At 43.4% G+C, this 23,770-nt stretch overlaps 1 protein-coding gene across 3 annotated transcripts in view; it reads left to right on the forward strand.

The window, feature by feature from the left end:
* The first annotated feature begins 5,068 nt into the window (after positions 1–5,068).
* LOC310863920 (tripartite motif-containing protein 2-like) overlaps positions 5,069–23,770 on the forward strand; it is a 45,970-nt gene continuing 27,268 nt past the window's right edge. For all 3 annotated transcript variants that reach the window (XM_083772448.1, XM_083772449.1, XM_083772450.1), the window contains exon 1: positions 5,069–5,175. In XM_083772448.1, coding sequence (XP_083628574.1) covers positions 5,092–5,175 — 84 coding nt within the window. In that variant the 5' untranslated portion in view covers positions 5,069–5,091. The remainder of the gene's footprint in view (positions 5,176–23,770) is intronic.

Genomic DNA, 23,770 nt, shown 5'->3' on the forward strand with positions numbered 1-23,770 from the left:
ACGACCTGTAGGCTTCTGTAACTGATATTAGTGGATGGGGTGGAGTTTAAAGCGATTAGCTAATGAAAGACAGGGAATATGTTGGACTTGGTTTGCACTGTTAATATTGATTTATTGATTGATTGATTGATTGATTGACATTTTTATTTCACAGTATGTAGAATGGGTACATTTCAAATGAAAGCACAAGTCAATACAAAAACTGTTACTTGTGGACGAACCGTGATAAAGCATTTACACTTGTTTACAACAGGGTCCACCATTTTCAATTCATCAGAATATTTTGAGACATACAAATATACACTTCTATTTAAAAAAAATCAGGAAATCATCATATAAAGAAAGTAAAAAGGGGAAATCATGTACGGTATGGGGAAAAGGGGGTGTCTGTGGGTGGGGGGGACTCAGACTTGGGGGGCCAATTTTGAATTGCAGCCGTCCGTAGGTGCCCTTTGAGAGCGGTTTTGAAGGAGTCAAGGGATTCACATGTCTTAATGGCTATTGGTAGGGTGTTCCATATTTTTGTGGCATAGGAGCAACATTAATTTAGTCACTTGTTTGAGCTGAATCTAGGTTGCACATGGTTTGTTGAACTCCCTCTGGTGTTGCGAGTGTGGAGTTCGTTGACATTAAGGAAGTATTTAGACAGGTACATGGCGTCTTAGTGGTGTAGCGAATCTTGTAGACCAGACCCAAGATGCTGTACTCTGGTCAACCCTAAGCCATTCCAGCCTGTCTAAATGGACAGGGGTGAGGTGGGTTGGGGCATACAGTGCACTTAATATAATTATTTCATGTTTGTGAAAATGTATGAACTGTATTGCACAGCCACTTAGCACACTGTCTCTGATTGCTGAGATTGTGATCTTGCTACATAGGTTCTCTGGTACCAGCATGACACGCACGTTTGTAGACTTACAGTATGCTGTCCTGTATCTGTCCTGTCTTTGACACTGCGGTGCTGACATGACAACTTAATTTCCCTTGTGGGATCAATAAAGATCCGTTCATCCGTCCGTTTGTCTATCCGTCCGTCTGTCCGTATATATTTTTTATAGATCTATCTACAGTAGCCTACCTCATTTCTAACAACTCCCATAATCCACAGATCCTCTTCAAAACCATAAACTCAGCTATCCACCCTCCCCCTGAGCGATAATATGGACATCTCTGCTGCGAAATGTAACGAGTTCCTTCAATTTTTAATCACCAAAGTAAATAACATCAGACAGAATATTCCCCCCACCCACATCTGACCTTATCGACCCCATCGGCCTGCACCTCCACATTACACAGCTACCTTCCCACCACACTCCCCACCCTCATCAAGATAATTTCCACCATGAAGCCTGCCACCTGTCATCTTGACATTGTCCCCTCTGCCATCCTGAAAGAGGTTGCCAACACCGCTGGACTGGTCCCAGCATCCTGGCAATAATAAATAGCTCCCTGGCCACTGGCACAGTTCCCAACTGCTTCAAGCATGCAGTAGTTCAACCCCTCCTGGAAAAACCCAACACTGACTTAATTTTTTATTGGACGACGACAAGAGCGCCCCTCACTTCACATGGGCACTTCACACAGGCAAAGCTGTGTCATGACCTCACAGTATGTCTATTCTAGCTCAACTAATACCCATTTACCTGCATTCACAGACGTTTTGAAATCATCTAAGACGCAGCGAGGCAGAAAGTTGAAATGCTTTAATGAGTGCTAGACTAGAGCGCTGCCCGTTGGGGATTCTGGCCTACTTGGAACGATGCAAGTTGGAAATGCATGCCCCAGCCAGATATTATGTACGTGTCCCTTTTATGCCCAGACTTTGAGTTCTTTGTCAGGCATGCCCAAATATGGAGTCTATGCAGCCGTCAGAATTATGTCAGAACTATCCTGGGCACCATTCCATTTCGGGTTCATGAACCGGTCGGGAGCGGATGATAACGCTACATCATGTTGTAGTATTGTTTTGTAGTAGTCATCAATCTTCCGGAACTTCCTTTTCCCTCAGAAACGAGTTTTCTCAATTAAAGCTACAGGCTATACGACTCGAGAGCTTTTATTGTTATATTCTTCCGGTTTGAGGGAAAAGGAAGTTCCGTTTGATTGTTCCTGCCTGAGGTCTACAAAACAATACGACAACATGACGTAATGATATCATCCGCTCCCGACCAGACCACACGGCACATTTGAAACGGAGGGCGGTTCTGGTCAACAGCGCCCCCTGTGGTGGGGTGGAGCGCGCGTGTCACGTGTTGAAGTCGGTGGGGGCGAGCGGTTCTCGAGTCACGTGGATTACAGAGACTTGGTGGATTACAGATGGTCTATAAACCGCATAGAGGCCATGGAGATAGATTTACAAGGTCCCCTAGTGGCCGTTAGCTGTAACAATCCATAGATTAGCGGCCGCACCGTTGTATAGGGTTCAAAGCATGGGGAAAAGTAGCGGCTTATAGTCCGGAAATTACGGTACATGTTCTAGTGGGGGAAACAAATATGCATTGTTCCATTTGCCTGAACATAACTGATTCTGATCTTTATATACTTACGTCCATAGCTGTGTCTGTGGTCCATAGCCACATGGAGCCACATACCTGTAGGGGCACATACACGCAGGCAGGCAGTACGTATACGTACATACAAGAAATGTGGAATGAGGATTAACTTCTGACATGAATGAAAAACAATGACAGTTGCTGAGTCACAGGACTGTCTGTACCTGGAGGATACTGTGAGCTTATGTTATCCACATGTCAGGGCTAGCAGTGTTCATGCTGCTGCTAAGAGGCTAGCGCCACTGAGAGAGTCTGAGAGAAAGAAGGGGAGGTGGTTGATGATAGAGAGACATATAAAGTGCAGAGGAGAGAGAGAGAGAGAGAGAGAGAGAGAGCAGCCATCTGTGTGTTCTGCTGCAACGGATGCAGTCTCCATGGCAACATAGTGCTCCCGCAGTAGAATTAGCAAGTTGAACTAGCCCCCAACCCCCCACGGTCATGCACAATGCTCTCTCTCTCTCACGCTGGCACGCATGCACAGATTACACACACACACACACACACACACACACACACACACACACGCACACACACACACACACACACACACCCGTCTAATTTAAAGGCATATAAATAAATTTAATGTTTATTGGCTATATTATTACATTATATAATTATTCGTTTATATATATATATATATATATATATGTGCATTCTACTGTATATATCCATTGATCACACACAAAATCTGTAATGTTTCCCATTCACCTGTGTCTCTCTTAATTATTTTTCTCCCTCTGTCCCTCTCTCTGTATCATTCCCTCTGTCCCTCTCTCTGTATCATTCCCTCTGTCCCTCTCTCTCTGTATCATTCCCTCTGTCCCTCTCTCTGTATCATTCCCTCTGTCCCTCTCTCTGTATCATTCCCTCTGTCCCTCTCTCTGTATCATTCCCTCTGTCCCTCTCTCTGTATCATTCCCTCTGTCCCTCTCTCTGTATCATTCCCTCTGTCCCTCTCTCTCTGTGTCATTCCCTCTGTCCCTCTCTCTCTGTATCATTCCCTCTGTCCCTCTCTCTCTGTATAATTCCCTCTGTCCCTCTCTCTGTATCATTCCCTCTGTCCCTCTCTCTCTGTATCATTCCCTCTGTCCCTCTCTCTGTATCATTCCCTCTGTCCCTCTCTCTCTGTATCATTCCCTCTGTCCCTCTCTCTGTATCATTCCCTCTGTCCCTCTCTCTCTGTATCATTCCCTCTGTCCCTCTCTCTCTGTATCATTCCCTCTGTCCCTCTCTCTGTATCATTCCCTCTGTCCCTCTCTCTCTGTATCATTCCCTCTGTCTCTCTCTCTGTATCATTCCCTCTGTCCCTCTCTCTGTATCATTCCCTCTGTCCCTCTCTCTCTGTATCATTCCCTCTGTCCCTCTCTCTCTGTATCATTCCCTCTGTCCCTCTCTCTCTGTATCATTCCCTCTGTCCCTCTCTCTGTATCATTCCCTCTGTCCCTCTCTCTGTATCATTCCCTCTGTCCCTCTCTCTGTATCATTCCCTCTGTCCCTCTCTCTGTATCATTCCCTCTGTCCCTCTCTCTGTATCATTCCCTCTGTCCCTCTCTCTCTGTATCATTCCCTCTGTCCCTCTCTCTCTGTATCATTCCCTCTGTCCCTCTCTCTCTGTATCATTCCCTCTGTCCCTCTCTCTGTATCATTCCCTCTGTCCCTCTCTCTGTATCATTCCCTCTGTCCCTCTCTCTCTGTATCATTCCCTCTGTCCCTCTCTCTCTGTATCATTCCCTCTGTCCCTCTCTCTGTATCATTCCCTCTGTCCCTCTCTCTGTATCATTCCCTCTGTCCCTCTCTCTCTGTATCATTCCCTCTGTCCCTCTCTCTGTATCATTCCCTCTGTCCCTCTCTCTGTATCATTCCCTCTGTCCCTCTCTCTCTGTATCATTCCATATCCTTCTTCCTGCCCCTCCTTTTCTCTTAGGGTTCACATTTGTCACTCTGTCTCCTTCAAATATTGGAATTCCAAGCAGGATGACACGATGACACACACACACACACACACACACTCTGACCGCTTGCTTTTCCTCTCGAAGTCACAGAGTAATTGATTGTCTCGTAAGAAGCATTGCTAACCCTTCTTCTGATAGTTTGTTCTTCTCTCATTCACTCTCCTCTCTTAACATGCCCGCACACACACACACACACACACACACACACACACACACACACACACACACACACACACACATGCGCACACAGACAGAGAGAGAGACTCAAGGGAGGAATAATGGAATGAAAATCCTCTCTTTGTTGCCATCTCCGTCTCCCTCTGCTCATCTGTCTTGCCATTGGTCAGTTCAATTCCCCCCTCCCATTTTCACTCTGGCCAATCAGCTTATTACAATCTCCCTCTGTCTCTCGATCACAAATTGCCACCCTCTTTCTCCACACATACGTGCATTCAACATCCCAATCACCATCGCACACAGACACACATACTGTACATGCGTCGGACTGCTGCTGCTTGTCTCTTCCTGCCCCTCTCTTTCCGTTCGTGGTATTTCCTCCTTGGCTCTTATTGCGATGTCGGCCTTTAATGGTGGATGTCTCTCCCTCCGGAGAAGATTGGCTGCTTCCCGTTGACAGTCGATTGCTCCTCTATCTCTCTCTCCTCCATCAGGTGAGAACAGCCCTCTCTCTCTCTCTCTCTCTCTCGCTGTATGACACCACCATGCCGCCATCCTCCATCCATCACAGCATCTCTCTCTCTCTCTCTCTCCCTCTCCCGCCTTCTCTCTCCTCTCCTCTCCTCTGGTCTCCCTACCATCCACATATAATGCACGTGTGGTATGTGATAATGTGTGTGCGCTTGTGTTATCAGTGTCATGGGTATCGTTACTGTCTGCAGCTTGGCCTGTGATTGTTTTGTTGAGCACCAACGTATAACATGAAAACTCGAAACATGACCTCATGTTCACCTGTTTGGCCCTGTACTGATGTGATGTTTCACACGTCGAGAAGGAGGATGGGTGTTTGTTCCTCCTCCTATCTATTCCATGAAATACAGACCACGTACAGGCCACTGAATCCCAAACAGGTGAGACGGCTATAGACTCAAATCCATAGTGTTAATTGTATAAATGTGTAACTCTGAGAGTGTATACAAACGTAATCAACTTAATTTGAGTTTAATTTTAATCAATGGGTCAATTTAATTGAGTTAAATCTACAATCAAGAACTTAACCCATTCTGACCGGGCACCCATTTTGGTGTCAGCATCATGTTATGCTTTAGCTATTGAAGAATAGCAGATCTACAAGCTCATAGCGCGCCACCAGGTCTGCCATTTTTGAAAAATCGAAGAGCGACTGACATTTTTAGAATCTGATCTCAGGTCAGAATGGGTTCATCAGACCAGTGTGTGTCCGGCGGAAACATCGTATGAATCTGATCTCAGGTCAGAATCGGTTAAGGAATCATTTGACCCCAATCAGTATGGCAGGTAGAATATTATAGTAGTTGTTATAGCACATCTGCAGTGGTTGGAGGTGGTCTCCCTGCTCGTCCATTGATCCATTTAGACCATGGTCGGGTAGGACACCACCTGGGTGACAAGTAAACCCGCCTGAAGCTCATAGGCCCCAAACCCGCCTGAAGCTCATAGGCCCCAAACCCGTCCCCTGGACAAGCGGGGATTCCCTCTGGCCTGAGGATCTCACAGTGTAGTGTCCATGGCCAGGAGTTACATCATGGAAACTAAACCACACCACCCAAAGCTCCACCAAAGTTTTATTTCGAACGGTGTACAAATGGAACCAAAATGGACTTCAAAGTTAAATGAACATTACGGATTGTAATGTGCATCAGCTCTTAACACGTCTGTGTCTGTTTCAGACTGTCATTCAAACATCTACCGTACCCTAGCATCATTTGTGGTGTCAGAAAAGTACATTATGCAAATGTCTCTGTGTGTCAGAGAGTGCATGTACAAATGTAACCTTAATGGTTAAATGAGCACGGACAATTTCCCAGTGTGTGTGTGTGTGTGTGTGTGTGTGTGTGTGTGTGTGTGTGTGTGTGTGTGTGTGTGTGTGTGTGTGTGTGTGTGTGTGTGTGTGTGTGTGTGTGTGTGTGTGTGTGTGTGTGTGTGTGTGTGTGTGTGTGTGTGTGTGTGTGTGTGTGTGTGTGTGTGTGATGTGGTATTGGAGGAATGTCCAGCTGGTATGGGTGGAATGTGGGGAGGGGAGGGGCTGGGAAATGAACAGGGGGCTGCAAGACATGCCAGAGGGATGTAAATGGAACCCTGGAAGTAAATACAGTACAGTACAATTCTCTGTATTCTTTTAGTTCATTTTGAGTGTGAAAAATGGACCTGTCTCGGAGTCATATCAACAGTAGTCTTACTTACAGTACAATAGCACAACTGTCAGGGTTGACGTCAGGACTACCTAGTTGTTACGTCATCGACCTAGTCGTTACGTCACATCCACCCTTTATAAGGCATCTTGCCTGAACCATTCTCTGTCGGATTATAAACTTCAATCTTGTCTGGTTGAGAATATAAACCTAAGCCTTAAAACTTAAGCTTATCTTTAACTTGTCCATCTTTAAATCTTTAGTCAAGACTTTACTCTGGTCAGCACTTCCGCTCTTGTGACCACTGAACATTCTCAACCCTTACAGCAACTTTCATCTGTCATCATTGCTGCATGTCTCTTCTTTCTTCCTGCGTGAGAATATTAGCATTATTAGAAGGCTGTGAATGAATTTAGCTTAATTTGTGTTTCATTGTATTGCAGGTTTAAAATAGAAAATGCCAATATCAGCTACAGCTATTTTCGGTGAGCGACAACGTTGAGAGACGAGGCATATATCAGGCTTCAGCTTCAGTACAAAGGAGTCTTTAGTTCCATCAATGGAGACAGTGACACAATGCATTTGAAAATACAAATGCTTGCGCTCTCTCCCTCTTTCTATCACACGCACGCACGCACGCACACACACACACACACACACACACAGAGGCACGCACAAGCACCCCTGTCACTGTCTGTGAGTGATGTAACTGCTTGTCTCTCTTGCCCTTTAGACCTGAAGGTGGTATTTAGCATTGTCAGCCAACACTGTTAATTACTCTTTTAACCTCAGAGGGGTGTGTGTGTGTGTGTGTGTGTGTGTGTGTGTGTGTGTGTGTGTGTGTGTGTGTGTGTGTGTGTGTGTGTCTCAATGGTGAAACCTTACAGATTCGATACACTCTGGAGTTGGTTTAGTTGCCATGGATAACAGGAACAGAATTCCTGTCCTCCACCATGCTTGGTCAGCCAAGTTTGTCTTGCCTTACTCGTACAGTGGGTCAGTCTTATTAATAGTCAGCATCTTGCTATGCAAAAGCAAAAGGATATTGGTTAAATTAGGGCCAAATGCATTTTCAGGTCAAGGACACCAAATTCATCCAATCTTGAATCTGAAATGAAAGAGACATTTGTTAGTCCTACCCGAAATTCAGTTTCAGCTTCAGATGCATTGCATATGATGTGCACTTGGGCAGGGGTGGCAGTTAGAAGTTAAGTGAAGACTCGCAGGGACACTTTGACACACAGGCCCGGGTTGGTCGGCGAATCGGTGACCTTCTGATTATCATACAGCCTCACTCCACTTTGATCCACTATGGATACAAAAAGATTACAACCTTTTACAGTTTAATTGAGCCTATCGGTTGCCAGTTGGATCTATGGTTCTGGACAACCGCATTAACGTCACCACGTACCACATTGCTCAGGTCTTTGTCGATGTGCGCACCAAATTTGAAGTTGGTTGGTCAGTCCCCTATATATGCACATAGTGACATGCCTATACTGTATATAAATTATATGGGCATATCAGGTGATGAGTGCTGTGGCTGTGGTCCTCCCATCAGGCAATTTTAATATTGGATAGCCTATCAATTGCTTATCAACAAAAATACTGTAGGCTATTTTAGCTGTATTTAGCATTTGACAAAGTATAGGGCTTAACGTTCTTAATCTCAAACTAGAGTTCTGTAAACTCTAAACTGTGAAGTGTAGACTAACAATGCAGGTTATCTGTAATAACATTCTACTGTTGGTCCTACAGTAGTCAGTGTCTCGATGATTATCTCTTATTTCACTCACTGCAGCCCAGTTAGTCACAAGTCATTTCATGTGATGATCACACACAAGTATGACCCCAGTGTTATGTACTGTACTTGTGTATGTTTGTGCAGCATTGCACTGCTATCAGTGTGATATATATCTTTCCCTTTGTATTATTACTATATTTTTTCAAATTATTATTATTTGGGAAGTCCACCCTAAAACAGATGTTTCCCTTGATATTGGAAAGTTTGTCCAATACTGTGAATGTGTGAATTCTATCTCTCTGCTGCAGCAGAAACAACTGGAAAATGAAGTCCTTGATCTGTATGATGTGTGATTAGGCAGAAGAGTTGTTTGGTTTTTGGTTAGTTTGGAGCAAGGTGCCGTTTATCTAGTTAATTATTTGAGTCATGGTGAACTTGCTACTATGGACACAGTAAGTTAACTAGAACTGCACATTCCACTGTGTGTTCTCCCCCAAGTCACAACCTCACAGAATATCAAACAGGGAGCTTTCCAGGTCAAAGATATAAAATGATCACTGTGCTGTTGTGGACATTTCCTTCTGTGTCTGTGTTGAACATGATTTCAAAAGTGCAAAGAGGTTTGGTCCCAACCATGGCTCCAGGATGTGCTTTTACTATGAAATCACCATTAGCATTAATGTTCATGAAAACTTGTTTTTCACAGTTTGTTCTGGCCTCCTCCCGCCACAAATAGCAGTTCTGGCTGAACCGTAACTTGGCAATACAACTTCTATACACATTTGTCTCCTCATGCCGAACAACTTTCGTGTTCTGACTTTTGACCTCTGACCTTTAGATCACCCACCATTTTAAATGATTGGGAAAAACAGTAAAAAAATATATCTCCTCCCGCTTTGATCATTGATCAAAATGCACGAAATTTTCTACACATGAACTTTGGACCTGTACAGACAAAAAATTGGGAATGCATTTTTTTAAGTGAAAAAATGAAGGTTTTATGAGCCAATGAAAATATCAGTTTTATGAAAATAAATACATACATGCAGCAGCATCACATGTGTATGAAACATTACAGTATGTAGCACTGAAACCAACATGCAAACGGGCATAACTCATGCCTCGTTTGGCCAAAAGACATGGCACTTTGACCAATAAGCTCCGCCCTCAGAGTTTGCGCCATTTTCAGCACTTTGATTCTTTGAGCAATCTGCGTGAAAGTTTTTACACACAATCTATGGACCATTATCTGAAATCCCAGTTAAAGAGAAGTTTGTACGAACAAACAAATTGTACAAAATTATATAGCTGCAAGCAGCAATAACAGGCACTTTGAACAGGTATAAGTCATGCCGTCACAATGTCTTCATGATCACTTCTGGCTTTTGTCTTTTGTGTATCTTATTTAGCCAGAATGTGTTTCTGTTTATGAGTGATTGTGAGTGAGAGAGAGAGAGAGAGAGAGAGAGAGAGAGAGAGTGAGTGCGTGCGTGCGCAATGCGCATCTGTCTGTGTGATTAGATGAGTGTGCGTATGTGTGTGCACATGTATTTAGTTGTGTGAAAAGGCCATGAGTTCATATGTTGTTACAGGCGGTTCCTATAACACATTCCGTGCCCTGCCTGGCTCAGATGAGGATGGCTGATAATTATAACTGTGCTGATGTCAGATGGTCCCAGTGAGGACAGTAGAGACAGAGACTGAGACAGAGACTCCTCATCAATGCTCAGCCTCTATACCAGTGGTTCTCAACCAGTGGTCTGGGGACCACCAGGGGTCCTTGAGGAGGTTCCAGGTGGTTCAGTAATGGACCCTTGTAGAAATTACAGAATGTAGAAGAATTGTTATTTTGAGCAATGTTATCTCTCCTAATGGTACCAACATCAATACAGCATGGATAGTGGACAAAATATTATTCAACGACAATATTCTTTAGATTTGGGTCTGAGAAGCTAAATATCATCAAATGGTCGCCCGTGGCTCAAATGCAGAATAAACTAGAAAAAGTGTCCTTCTGGGCACAGGTCTCCACCAGGATAGGAATGTAGGACATTGCAGCTTGCCTTCATCTGGTGGTTGGATAAAAGGGCAACAAAAGTAAACTAGGGAGTTGGCATACAAAGTTATCCACAGATCTGTGCAGTTAGAGGTAAAAACACTTTTCGGCCAGTTATAGCGCCACCTTGAGGCTGAGTTGAAATTGTTCATGTGGCATTTCTTCCTCGGCCTAGTGGGAATGTGCGTGCACAATTTCACGGAAATCACGCGATGTGTTCATGATTTGCAGCATTTTGTTTGAAACTGAGCACTCCTGTGAACTTTGGAAGCCAATCTTAACCAATCAGGATGGAGTCTGAGAAATCTGAAAGACCCGTTTCGTTGAATGGCTCTAGAGAGACTGCGCGATGTTTGGACAAAATCTGTAGGAATGTAGAAAAACTTGTTTTGCACAAAGCGGCCTCCTGGTGGCGCTATAACAGGCCGTTCTGGAAAGTTTGGGGCAGAGGTTCATCGTTGGCATCCAGGGAGTGTGTGCGCAAAATTTGGCATCGACCGGGTTAACGGTGGCCGAGATTAGCTGCTCACGGACACACACACGGACGGACACACGGACACACTGACGGACGGACGGACGGAGTGCAAAACATACTCTCCCCCCATGCCTTCGGCCTGGTGGAGACGATAATGGTCCTTGAAATGAAAATGGTTGCATCTTACCTCACACAATAACAGCTTCTGCAGTGGTGGAAAAAGTACTCACATTTTTGAGGCGCGCTAGCGGCAGCCTCTCCAATGGCCAGCTTTCCGGGTTTGTGTGAATTAACACATCAACACAAACATTGGCTTGTGATTGGCTGATCACCCCATAGCGATGATTTGAGTGGCTGAGCAAAGTACATATTGAAGATTAACGTGAGGGCAGAAAAGTGAAGACGCCAAAAGTGATTGGCCGGAATGACATTTGTGATGATTTGATTGGTTGAGCAAGAAATGTGATGTATGACGTTAAGAGCGCCCCTCACTTCACACGGGTGTGATGTTTTACTTAATTAACCCATTCTGACCGGGCACCCATTTTGGTGTTGGCATCATGTTATGCTTTAGCTATTGAAAAATAGCAGATCTACAAGCTCATATCGCGCCACCGAGTGGCGCGATACGAGCTTGTAGGTCTGCTATTTTTTGAAAAATCGAAGAACGACTGACATTTTTAGAATCTGATCTCAGGTCAGAATGGGTTAATCAGACCAGTGTGTGTCCAGTGGAAAACTCGTATGAATCCGATCTCAGGTCAGAATGGGTTAAAAGTATCAATACTGAAATGCAGTATTCAAGTACAACAGTATTGGTATCCAAATTAAATGTACTTAAAGTACCAAAAGTAGAAAGTACTCAGTATGCAGACTGTCCCATTTCACAACTTTCCATATGTATCAAATGTATAAAATCGTTTTAAAATAGCAGATCTACTATCTGACAATCTGTCGCACTGCGAAGGTAAAAATACCTAAACATTGGACTTAAGTACAGTGCTTGAGTAAAAGTTACTTTACACCACTGAGCTTCTGTTTTTAATGAATACATGGGTGGTTTCATTTGCTGTCCTTATTGGTAAGCGGGCAGATCTATATATAGATCTATACACTCTCCTCTTATGGCTGTCAGCCAGTATCGCAATCGATCAAATGCAGAGCAGATCCTGTTAACCTTGGCCTCACAAGTTTTGTGATATAGAAAACAAAAATATATACTTCACATCAGTGCCTTAGACAGATGTGATCCTAACTTTTACATACATTGGGGCGACTCAAGCTAATGTTATGTCATAAAGTGTACATACTCCCTGGGTATCTCTTTGTAAATGAAACATTTAGTATTGTAGCCCCAATTATGTTCGAAAATACAGGTTGGGTACTTGGTATAGTCTTGTACATCATGGATTTAATCCTTGGTCTTATCAGCAGGATTCAGAACTAATCCACTCTAATAAATGATAGGCAACCATGCTATTGCAGTGCAAATCATGGTGGTGTGATGAGACGAACACGGAGAAATATGTTGATGTTTTGTTGCTTTCCTCGGGTATCTGGATGAAGTCATCCTAAAATGAGAACAGATATCAATTATTTAGCATAGAAACTGGAGGCTGTAGTCATGGTATGCACACACACACGCACGCACGCACATGCACGCACATACACATGCACGCACGCGTACAACGCGCTGTACACACGCAGAAATAAACAGCTGTACAGGCCTTGCATGTCCAACATTCATGTCGCTGAAAGGCCATTGTGTTGTGATTAATGTGTGTGATGCCCGGTGTCCTGCACCTTGCTGTTTAAGTTAATGCATGCTTAGCTCAGAGCCTTTCTCTGTGTGGTTATTTAAAGAAACAAATTATTTCTGGACCAGCTCCTATACCCTGTGGCACACGCTTCTCTTTCACTGAAATTATTCCCCTCTGCTGAAAGAGTGCCGAAAGAGAGAGTGTGTGTGTGTGTGTGTGTGTGTGTGTGTGTGTGTGTGTGTGTGTGTGTGTGTGTGTGTGTGTGTGTGTGTGTGTGTGTGTGTGTGTGTGTGTGTGTGTGTGTGTGTGTGTGTGTGTGTGTGTGTGTGTGTGTGTGTGTGTGTGTGTGTGTGTGTGTGTGTGTGTGTGTGTGTGTGTGTGTGTGCGCGCGTGCGTGCGTGCGTGCGTGCGTGCGTGCGTGTGTGTGTGTGTGTGTGCGCGTGCACACATTTAGTCTATTATCTAATGTGCATGCTTCCTCTGTGTTTTGCACTTCTGTACTTGATGTCCATTTAGCGTGTCTTGTGGAAGTTCCATCTGTGACCCGTATTGTGTTTTTTGTTGTAGCTGCAAATAGTGCTGCAACTATCAATACTTTTCTCAGCGATTCTTCCATTGATTACTTTTTTGATTAATCAAATAATCGAGAAGCACATTTCTACAACAAATTCACCACTTTCTTTTCTACTTTTCACCTAATGTCATGCCCAAAACATGGATAGATAATGAATTGATTATTTATTAAATTATTGCAGGTTTAGATTTAGATTAAAGGACCACTTCACCACTTATCTTCATATAATAGGTCCTCACTAATAATCATGAAGAAAAGGTGCAATTCTTTTCTACTCGGTCTGTGTCTCAGAGGAGGGCTGTGGGAAGTTCAGAAACCGTCCGCCAGTGACATCATCGATGGGGAATACAAGCTAATAGAAACGGCAGGCTTTCTAGTCCTGAAAAGTTGCAATGCGAAAATGGAAGCCATCGTTCTCACGATAATGAAAATCTAAACATTTTTGTAAAATAAATCTGCCTAATGAAGATGTCACTGGAGGACGGTTTCTAAACTGCCCACAGCCCTCCCATGAGACACAGACTGAGTAGAAAGAAATCGTGCCATTTTATCATGATTATTAGTGAGGACGTATTATATGAAGATAGGTTGAAAAGTGTTGAAGTGGTCCTTTTAAATCAATTTATTCAATTACTGTATGTGTTGCACCCCACATCCCGCAAACCACATCACCTTGCTTGGAGTGATGGGTTGTGTCTTGTCCCTCTTCAAGTTTCTGCACCGGCCTTAAAGTGAGAAGCTGTGAACACTGCAGTGTGGTTCTCTGTAAACTACGGCATTGTAGAACTCATTTTTACCGTTCGCTTCAAAAACTGTCCAGTTCAGGCGTGTTTAATGAAAAGACAGAGCTCAGTTACTCACATACTTAATCTGCTTTCTCACTCACACGCTGCAAGATAGAGAGTCTATCACTCTTAATTAAGGCTCAGTGAAGCTGATTGACAGTAATGTCTTGATGCCTCTCACATTAGTCTAGATGAAGCTCAGCTGTGTAATTGGAATGTTGTGTGTGTGTGGTCAATTGAGGGGGTTCCAGGGGGTCCCCAACTAAATGAGGAATACGACCCCATTACACTATTTCAGTGGTTCTCAAACATTTTTGGCTCAGGTCACCCCTGTAAATAGAAATTTCATCCATGGCACCCCTGAATTATGTTGTTTAGTAGCGCCTTATGTCACATCTGTAAATATTTCCCCCTGATACAGTATGTCACGAGGAAAACTTGAGAGAATATCTGTTTCCATTAGGACAGATTGAATATTTTATACTTGGCATTTAACCACTTGAACCTCACCATCCTCATTCTTGGTGAAGGGAACATTCACCAAAATAGCCAATTTAGCCAATGTGTTGTGAGCTTGTAGATCGGCTATTTTTGGAGAAGAGACTGTAGGCTGAAAAAGAACACACCAAGTACAGTTCAACTCACGTCCGTTTTACTACCTGGTTGATCCTGCCAGTAGCATATGCTTGTCTCAAAGATTAAGCCATGCATGTCTATGTACAAACGGCTTGTACAGTGAAACTGTTAAACTGAAGTATTCTGTGACACACATGGACTTGCATCAAGTCACCCTTACGTGGCATAGCACCCACTTTCATAACCCCTGCCCTATTTTATACTTGCTTTTCAAAAAAAATGCAAATCTATATGCTCATAACACGTGGTGTGAGCAAAACCCAAATGAGTACTAGTTCTCTTTAGCAACATCGAAAAGTCCAATATCTCATGGCTATTGGCAATGCATAAAGACCACTTAAAGTAAGCCAGTTTGTTTATTGAGTTTAAGTTGTTTAAGTTTCACCTAGACCGGCGATGACCCATGGGCCAAAGAACGATTGACGTGGCTTTGCATCTAACCTTGTTGGCTAGCATAAATCATAATGATAGTCAGTGGCGTGCACAGACATTTAGAGGGGCAGGTGCTCAAGTGAAAAAAGGGCACCTTTTTGCAGCGCATTTTGGGGCGGGAACCCATTTTGGTGCTTTAGCTATTGAAAAATAGCAGATCTACAAGCTCATAGCGTGCCACCGAGTGGCGCGCTACGAGCTTGTAGGTCTGCTATTTTTCTTTAATCGAAGAACCACTGACATAGAAACATAGCTATAGATTGTGGGGGCCTAAATAATATAGTAGAAGCGTTTTTTATCAAGATTTGATCAATGTCACCATGGTCCACACACTACAAATTAAGAAAAAAAATAAAACTTTTTTTTAAGAGCAAAATTGCCAAAAGGGCAGGGGGTGCTCTAGCACCCCCTAGTGTCTATCTGTGCACGCCACTGATGATAGTGTGGCAACAGACGCTTATAGTCATGTGCATACTTTTCTCTTGGTTACTCTTCCAGTGTCTTGTCTGGGAAGAGTATACGCAGACGAGGTATGCGTTTTTGTCAACACACGACTCATGCTCACACCTGTTTGTCCTGAGGCAAAGTGTGACATGAAGAGATCTGGCTAATCCTCCATCTAACTGGAAGGCAACTGGGAGACAAGCCTTTACATCTGCCTCAGCCTATCAGTCAACTTATGCACATATTGTATGTTGAATATATTCTGCTCTGTAAACCATACTACTACTACAGTACATGGCCTTGTACTGGTGGTCTGCTTGCATCAAGCATTATTTTCATTCAACGATATACAGATAATTATTTATAAATGTTACATGAACAGATCACAGCATTCCCAAGTCATTACTAAGTGAGAGATGAGATTCCCCACACATTCCACAACAGGAGTCATTATGTACAGAATATATCTTCTCGTTTAAGGGTAGAGAATATTTTTCTTATTGACCAAGACCTATTTAAAATAGATTTGTGAAAAGGATAATATTTGTAATAGACTTGTGGAATTATTTTGCAACCTACATGAATTGAATTGTGACTTTGTGAGATGTATATTTGTGCAGTAGGGATTCACACAGTGAGAGTGTGCCATGCAGTCACGTGGTGACAGCCAGTGGTGAGAGGAGGATGAGAAGTGATTGTTCTATATATAGGCCTGTATATAAGTACTGTACGTATGTGAAGACTTGTGACTGGACATTACAAAAGAGGAATGGCCGTGTGTGTGTGTGTGTGTGTGTGTGTGTGTGTGTGTGTGTGTGTGTGTGTGTGTGTGTGTGTGTGTGTGTGTGTGTGTGTGTGTGTGTGTGTGTGTGTGTGTGTGTGTGTGTGTGTGTGTGTGTGTGTGTGTGTGTGTGTGTTTGCGTGTGTGTGTGTGTGTGTGTGTGTGCGTGTGCGTGTGTGCGCGCGTGCGAGAGGGAGATGTCATGGTGTGTGTATGTAATGTATCTCTTCACTTCTCTGATGTATCACTCTGTCTCCATCACCAGGGCTCAGCACAGACAGACAGACAGACAGACAGACAGACAGACAGACAGACAGACAGACAGACAGACAGACAGACAGACAGACAGACTAATAGAAGCTGTGTAGGGACACAAATGGGCAGTGATAAATAACAAATGTAGTTCCACTGTCTGGCTGCCTTTAGACCAGAATAGTTGTTAATGGTTTGGTGCACTGGATATACCCCCACTCTCTTTGACTTGAAGTGCACAAGCGACACATGTGCTACTAATCTTCTTACAATTATATAAGCCCCACCAGTATCAACAAGTGGGGATCGACCTCTTCATTCAGACAATCTTTTAGTTTAAGGCATAGCATTTATGACTGTTTCTACTTTCTATAGATATACATAAGAAAGGCTAGATGGCTCACCCGCTGCTGGCCAATGGCTACGTGGCGGTGGTGGGATAAAATAGACCTTTTAAGTAAGTACCATTACTTATAATAGTGTACTGCAGAGACTTGTAATGCAAGGTCATAGGCCAACGCTGCTTTGATATAGCAAGTGGTAAGAGATAAGAACTTCAGAATTCTCCAGGACAGACGAGCCTTCTGTCCTACTTTCGAGGGGCGCCCCAGACGAACTGATATGATCGAATTTGATTCGTGATGTAACAGGTCGTGCTGTTCTTATTCATTTCAGGGGAATTCCCCTGTGTAGTCAATAAATATATGCCAGTCTGAGGCCAATCAGTACCTCAGAGTTCTGCCTTTCATTATACAGTGGAATGATTTTAATAACTGCAAGCTTTGGGTAGTGGGTAATCTCTGTGTTTGTATTGGCCACCGGACCTTAGGATAAACAAGACACACACACAGTCGTGCCACATCAGCGGCCATCTTACTTCGGTGCAGCATAACATGGTGTCTATGGGGCATGCACTTTTTAAATAACCATAACTTTCTAAATTTTCAACCGATTTTCAAACGGTTTAGTTTGTTATAAACGTCAGAGACGTCCTTATATGCTTTTATATGACGACGTTCCTATAAAAAAAAAACATTAAGCAGATAAGCATCCTGAATCATAGCCACATTGATAACGTTTGTAATAAACCAACCTGTTTGTAAATCCGTCAAGAGTAAGGCTCTGTGATTCTGCCCTGTAGTAAGGCTCTGTGATTCTGCCCTGTAGTAAGGCTCTGTGATTCTGCCCTGTAGTAAGGCTGTGATTCTGCCCTGTAGTAAGGCTGTGATTCTGCCCTGCAGTAAGGCTATGATTCTGCCCTGTAGTAAGGCTGTGATTCTGCCCTGTAGTAAGGCTGTGATTCTGCCCTGTAGTAAGGCTATGATTCTGCCCTGTAGTAAGGCTGTGATTCTGCCCTGTAGTAAGGCTGTGATTCTGCCCTGTAGTAAGGCTATGATTCTGCCCTGTAGTAAGGCTGTGATTCTGCCCTGTAGTAAGGCTGTGATTCTGCCCTGTAGTAAGGCTATGATTCTGCCCTGTAGTAAGGCTGTGATTCTGCCCTGTAGTAAGGCTGTGATTCTGCCCTGTAGTAAGGCTGTGATTCTGCCCTGTAGTAAGGCTGTGATTCTGCCCTGTAGTAAGGCTCTGTGATTCTGCCCTGTAGTAAGGCTGTGATTCTGCCCTGTAGTAAGGCTGTGTGATTCTGCCCTGTAGTAAGGCTGTGATTCTGCCCTGTAGTAAGGCTGTGATTCTGCCCTGTAGTAAGGCTGTGATTCTGCCCTGTAGTAAGGCTGTGATTCTGCCCTGTAGTAAGGCTGTGTGATTCTGCCCTGTAGTAAGGCTGTGATTCTGCCCTGCAGTAAGGCTCTATGATTCTGCCCTGTAGTAAGGCTGTGATTCTGCCCTGTAGTAAGGCTGTGATTCTGCCCTGTAGTAAGGCTGTGATTCTGCCCTGTAGTAAGGCTGTGATTCTGCCCTGTAGTAAGGCTGTGATTCTGCCCTGTAGTAAGGCTGTGATTCTGCCCTGTAGTAAGGCTGTGATTCTGCCCTGTAGTAAGGCTCTGTGATTCTGCCCTGTAGTAAGGCTCTGCTACTTTCGCTTTTAAATCTCACATGGAACTCAGACCAGCCTCTCCTCTTTAGCGTAAATATAAAGAATGTTTTTGCTACTCACCAAAACAAAGGCGGGTTGTGTCATTAGAAAGCCTACTTTCCTTAGTGGGAAACGTATAAAACCACACGTATAAAAGGTACTTTTTGGCCAAAAAGGGATTTTGTTTCCACCAGGAAAAAAAATACTTTTAGTTACTCCAATGCACCCTCTACCGATATTGCCCAGAGAATTGCCTCATAGAGAATATTTTTCCTCCGGTGAAAAACAAATCCCTTTCTGGCCAAAAAGTACCGTTTATACGTGTGGTGGGGTGCTCAGAGTGCGTCCACTAAGGAAAGTAGGCTTTCTAATGACACAACCCGTCTTTGTATTGGTGAGTAGGTCTTGAGATTTCCACTAAAGAGGAGAGGCTGGTCTGAGTTCCATGTGAGATTTAAAAGCGAAAGTAGCAGAGCCTTACTGCAGCAGTAAGGCTATGGACCAGAGCTAGAGCATACTGTACTGTAGCGCCACCAAGGCAAGATGGCCACCGGGTGAACTACGTCGGAGACTCCGTCTTGAGCCATCTAGCCTTTATATAATATTATGTCTATGGTGGTTTCATCCATGTTGTTTACATGACTATTCTATATGCAAGCTACCAGTCCCCCATCCATTTGTTCTCACCATAGGATAGGACACAATTTGGTGCTAAAGAAATGGTCTCAGCTTCCTTACCAGGAGCTTTGAGACTTCTCTATTTATTTTCAACACCAAACACAAATACAAAAAATAATCAAATGAGTCATCTGGATTTTTAAATGAGATTAACTGCTATCTATGACTGATTATTTGTGTCCTATACTGGATTCAGTGTGTGTAGATTTGGGCTTATATACTGTGTACCTTTTTGATGTTCTTGTATACACTTAAACCTGTCATGTTTATTATTACCTTGTGATATTGGAAGATTGGAGAATTGGTTAGAGCTCCGGTGGCACGAGTCACTGCTCATCTTTCTAGCCAATCAGCTGTACCCATTCTGTTAGTATATAGGTGCACTATTCCTGAAGAAGATCCCAGTGATGGAAACGTTGAATTAATTAACCAGTGGAGCTGAGTTGTCCTTACCAGTGTTGCAGAGAATGCAGACTCTATTTCTTCCTCTTTAATATATGCAAGACCTTACCTGCAAACGCCCACCGAGTTCAGTTTACCACATGTAAAGTCATCCATGTCCAAAGAAAGCATAAAGAAAGAAAGCCCACACATTCTGCAGTGTACACCTATAGCCTAGCCTGTAGTGACCCCGCAAGTTTCACGGAGCTATTGAAGTTTTCAATGATCCCAACAAGCCTCATGATAGCATAGAATTCATCTGTTTTTGTCAATAGAGCAAGACAAAATATAACTTTTTATACAATTTCCCGCATTTGAAGTCAGTATGAATTACATTCTTAAATGTATTTATGGTATCTTATAAACCCTTGAGGGTTGGGCAATACGTGTGCATGACACCGAAGTAAAATCAATCAACAGCCTGAAATTAGCCTCCATATTATAATTACAACCCTGGTACACAGGGACCCTGGGAACCTTGTTACTTAACCCTGGTACACAGGGACCCTGGGAACCTTGTTACTTGCGCAAGCAGAGCGCGCAAGTAATAATTTCGCCCAGTCTCTTTCACCGTGACAGCCAACCCGCCATTTTATGCTTATGCAAAAAAAAAAAAAAAAATCTGTGCCTGTTCTGCTGGGACCAGATTACACAAATGACCATATTTCTTACGTCATCATTGAGAGCTAGTCATACGTATACTATATACATAACCAGTAAAAATAAAATAGCAAATTGTGCCTGATCTGCTGGGACCAGAGTACGTGGTGTGTATTTGTATGACTAGCTCTTAATGATGACGTAAGAAATATGGTCATTTGTGTAATCTGGTCCCAGCAAACCAGGCACAGATTTGCTGTTTTTCTTGCATACACATAAAATGGCGGGTATAATGATAATAGGAGATTTCAATGAAGACCATAATACTGAGAAAGATAGAAGTATAAAGACCTACATGTCAAGATTAGGCTTTAAACAATTAAATCCAACTACAGATTACGGAAGTATTTTAGATCATGTATATTTTAACAAATGTGAAAGTAGTATTACAGAATATATCTACATCGATAAAACTGTATTTCTTATATAGATAGAAACTTGAACCATACTTAATAATACTAGGTGTTTATATGCATAAAGTAGGTAGGTAGCAAATAGTTACACCTAATGATTATACATTTCAAACGTTCCTTCACAGAGATACTGAGATTTAACAGTTTACAGCGGTCAAAAGTACTTGCGCGCTCTGCTTGCGCACTAGTTGGCCATTTATGGCCTACTAGTGTGCAACAAGCAAGTATGCACTCGACAGAGCGCAGTTCTAGTTATTACTGGTTTTCTATCCTATTAGAACATTCATTGCATTCACCTCATGTCCCTATATGTGTCAAATCAGGTACTTAGATGCCAGTTGAATGGAATTAACTTCCCATTTAGGATAGAATACCAGCAGTACTGGCGGTCCCCACGTGAAATCCTCAGTTTTCACTTAGGTATGTCCAAGAGTGTACAAGTCTAACCAAATGGACCTGTAAACAACTCCGTATTTTATAGTGCATTGACCAGCATCAAATAAGCTATAGCCACCCCTGAAGTTAGTCTGCCCCCTCAGTTTAAGTTCTATATGTACATTTTCAACTGCCCCCCCTCAGTCATTTCATCCTGGAGCCCAGCCTTGATTGAGGAGTGTCTTTGCACTTTGTTGATGATGTTGTGATTCCACTCTGCTTCACAGTTCTCACTCGTGTATCTTCTTCAGTGTGCCAAACTACTGTATAGCACAAAGTACAGCACTGCACCCTTTTGAAGTCAGTGGAAGAATGTCAAATAAGGACAGCTGTGACAGCTCATGCCTTTAGTAACAATATTCTAGATGAGTATAATATTTTCATTTGTTAATTTGTCTCCAATCCTAGCCTTCCTATAGTCAAACTCACCCAGTGATGTGATCTGTGATTGTCGGTATGTAGGTATTTGGAAATCCCTGGAAATTGTGTGTGTGTGTGTGTGTGTGTGTGTGTGTGTGTGTGTGTGTGTGTGTGTGTGTGTGTGTGTGTGTGTGTGTGTGTGTGTGTGTGTGTGTGTGTGTGTGTGTGTGTGTGTGTGTGTGTGTGTGTGTGTGTGTGTGTGTGTGTGTGTGTGTGTGTGTGTGTGTGTGTGTGTGTGTGTGTGTGTGTGTGTGTGTGTGTGTGTGTCACGTGCGTGCGCATGCATGAGAGGGGAGATTAATATTAATATATTTTGTTTTACCTTGTATGGTCTATTCCCTGTCCAGAATAAACCGTGCCCATTTCAGGAGGACGATTTGTAGGCAAGCAACTGGATCTTTTTAAACATCTCACTTTAAAAACGATAATGTACGGTGTTTTTTAATCCCTGGCATATGAAGTGTAATGTGATACTGCTGAGAGAGAACACATTCTAAAGTCTTAACAACATTTTTTTTCTTTTACGTGACGACATGGGTTATATAACCTAGTGTGTGTGTGTGTGTGTGTGTGTGTGTGTGTGTCTCATCGGCACATGGGGACTGTTTGTGTCTCTCTCTCCATAACTATGTCTGGAGGGCAGCCACTCTAAATGTTTAGTTGGTTCATGGTTCTGACTTGCATTGGACTAACTATGCATATCTCAGTTTACTGTAGCCTGCCATTTCCAAGGACCCAATGCAATAAAAATAATTGCATGTATCGGATCTTTTAAAAATATACCATGATAGGTGCATTTGAAAGTATATTCTGGGTCTTCAAAAAGAAAAAAAATCCACAGAAATGTTTTAGACAGCAAAGCTCTCTGTCTACCGAGCAATCTTCGTTCCTACTTTTACTTATGGTCATGAAGTGTGGGTCATGACCGAAAGAATAAGGTCGCAAATACAAGTAGCCGAAATGAGTTTTCTCCGACGGGTGTGCTGGCATCTCCCTTAGAGATAGGGTGAGAAGTTCAGTCACGCGAGATAGACTCAGAGTAGAGTCGCTGCTTCTTCACTTGGAAAGGAGCCAGATTAGGTGGTTCGGGCATCTGGTTAGGATGCCTCTCGGGCGTCTCCCTAGGGAGGTCCTCGAGGCACGTCCTACTGGGAGGAGACCCCGGGGCAGACCAAGGCGCAGTTGGAGGAATCACATCGACTCACTGGCCTTGGAACGCTACTAATGTTGCTCAGGAGAGGGAAGTCTGGAGTTCTCTGGTGGAGCCGTTGCCCCTGCGATAGCCTCGGTACCAGGCTTTCATTTTTGTTGGTGCAAAAATTGAAAGCCTGGAGTAACGCATTGGCCGCTCTGGTCTAAAAGTGGGAGTCAACCCTTCCGGGTGGGCGTCGCTCCAAATGATGTGACGTAGCGCTGCACTAGGGGGAGAGGAGGGGCCGGGGGTGACGGACAGATCGATGAGATCCAATCAGGGCGTGCGCAAATCTCAGCCAAGACCCGCCCCTCTAGACCAGAAACCTAACACGTTAGCTCAGGCTACCCCTGCGACCTGACTACGGATAAGCGGTTGAAGATGGATGGATGGATGGAGATATGTTTTAACATTTTAGTCATATGTTGGGTCAACGTATGTTTTCTCTCCCATATAGAATTGACTAATATACTGACATGGGGCATTTTGGATCAGTGCTAGATGTTTATATACTGGTAATCTTCATTCTATCAATGAACGTTGACACTGCTACGAAGTGTGTGATAAACAACTCAATGTTTGAGTTCTCAGATTCAAGTCTTTGGTCTTTCCAGTTCTGATATAGGGAGACAGGTCTCTGGTTTAACCGTTTCTCTCATCTCAGTCTCTGCCTCAGGCCGGCAGGAATTGTTGGCCAATGACGCAATC

This window comes from Protomyctophum parallelum (assembly GCF_964188405.1).
Source record: "Protomyctophum parallelum genome assembly, chromosome: 1".
Lineage (NCBI taxonomy): Eukaryota > Metazoa > Chordata > Actinopteri > Myctophiformes > Myctophidae > Protomyctophum > Protomyctophum parallelum.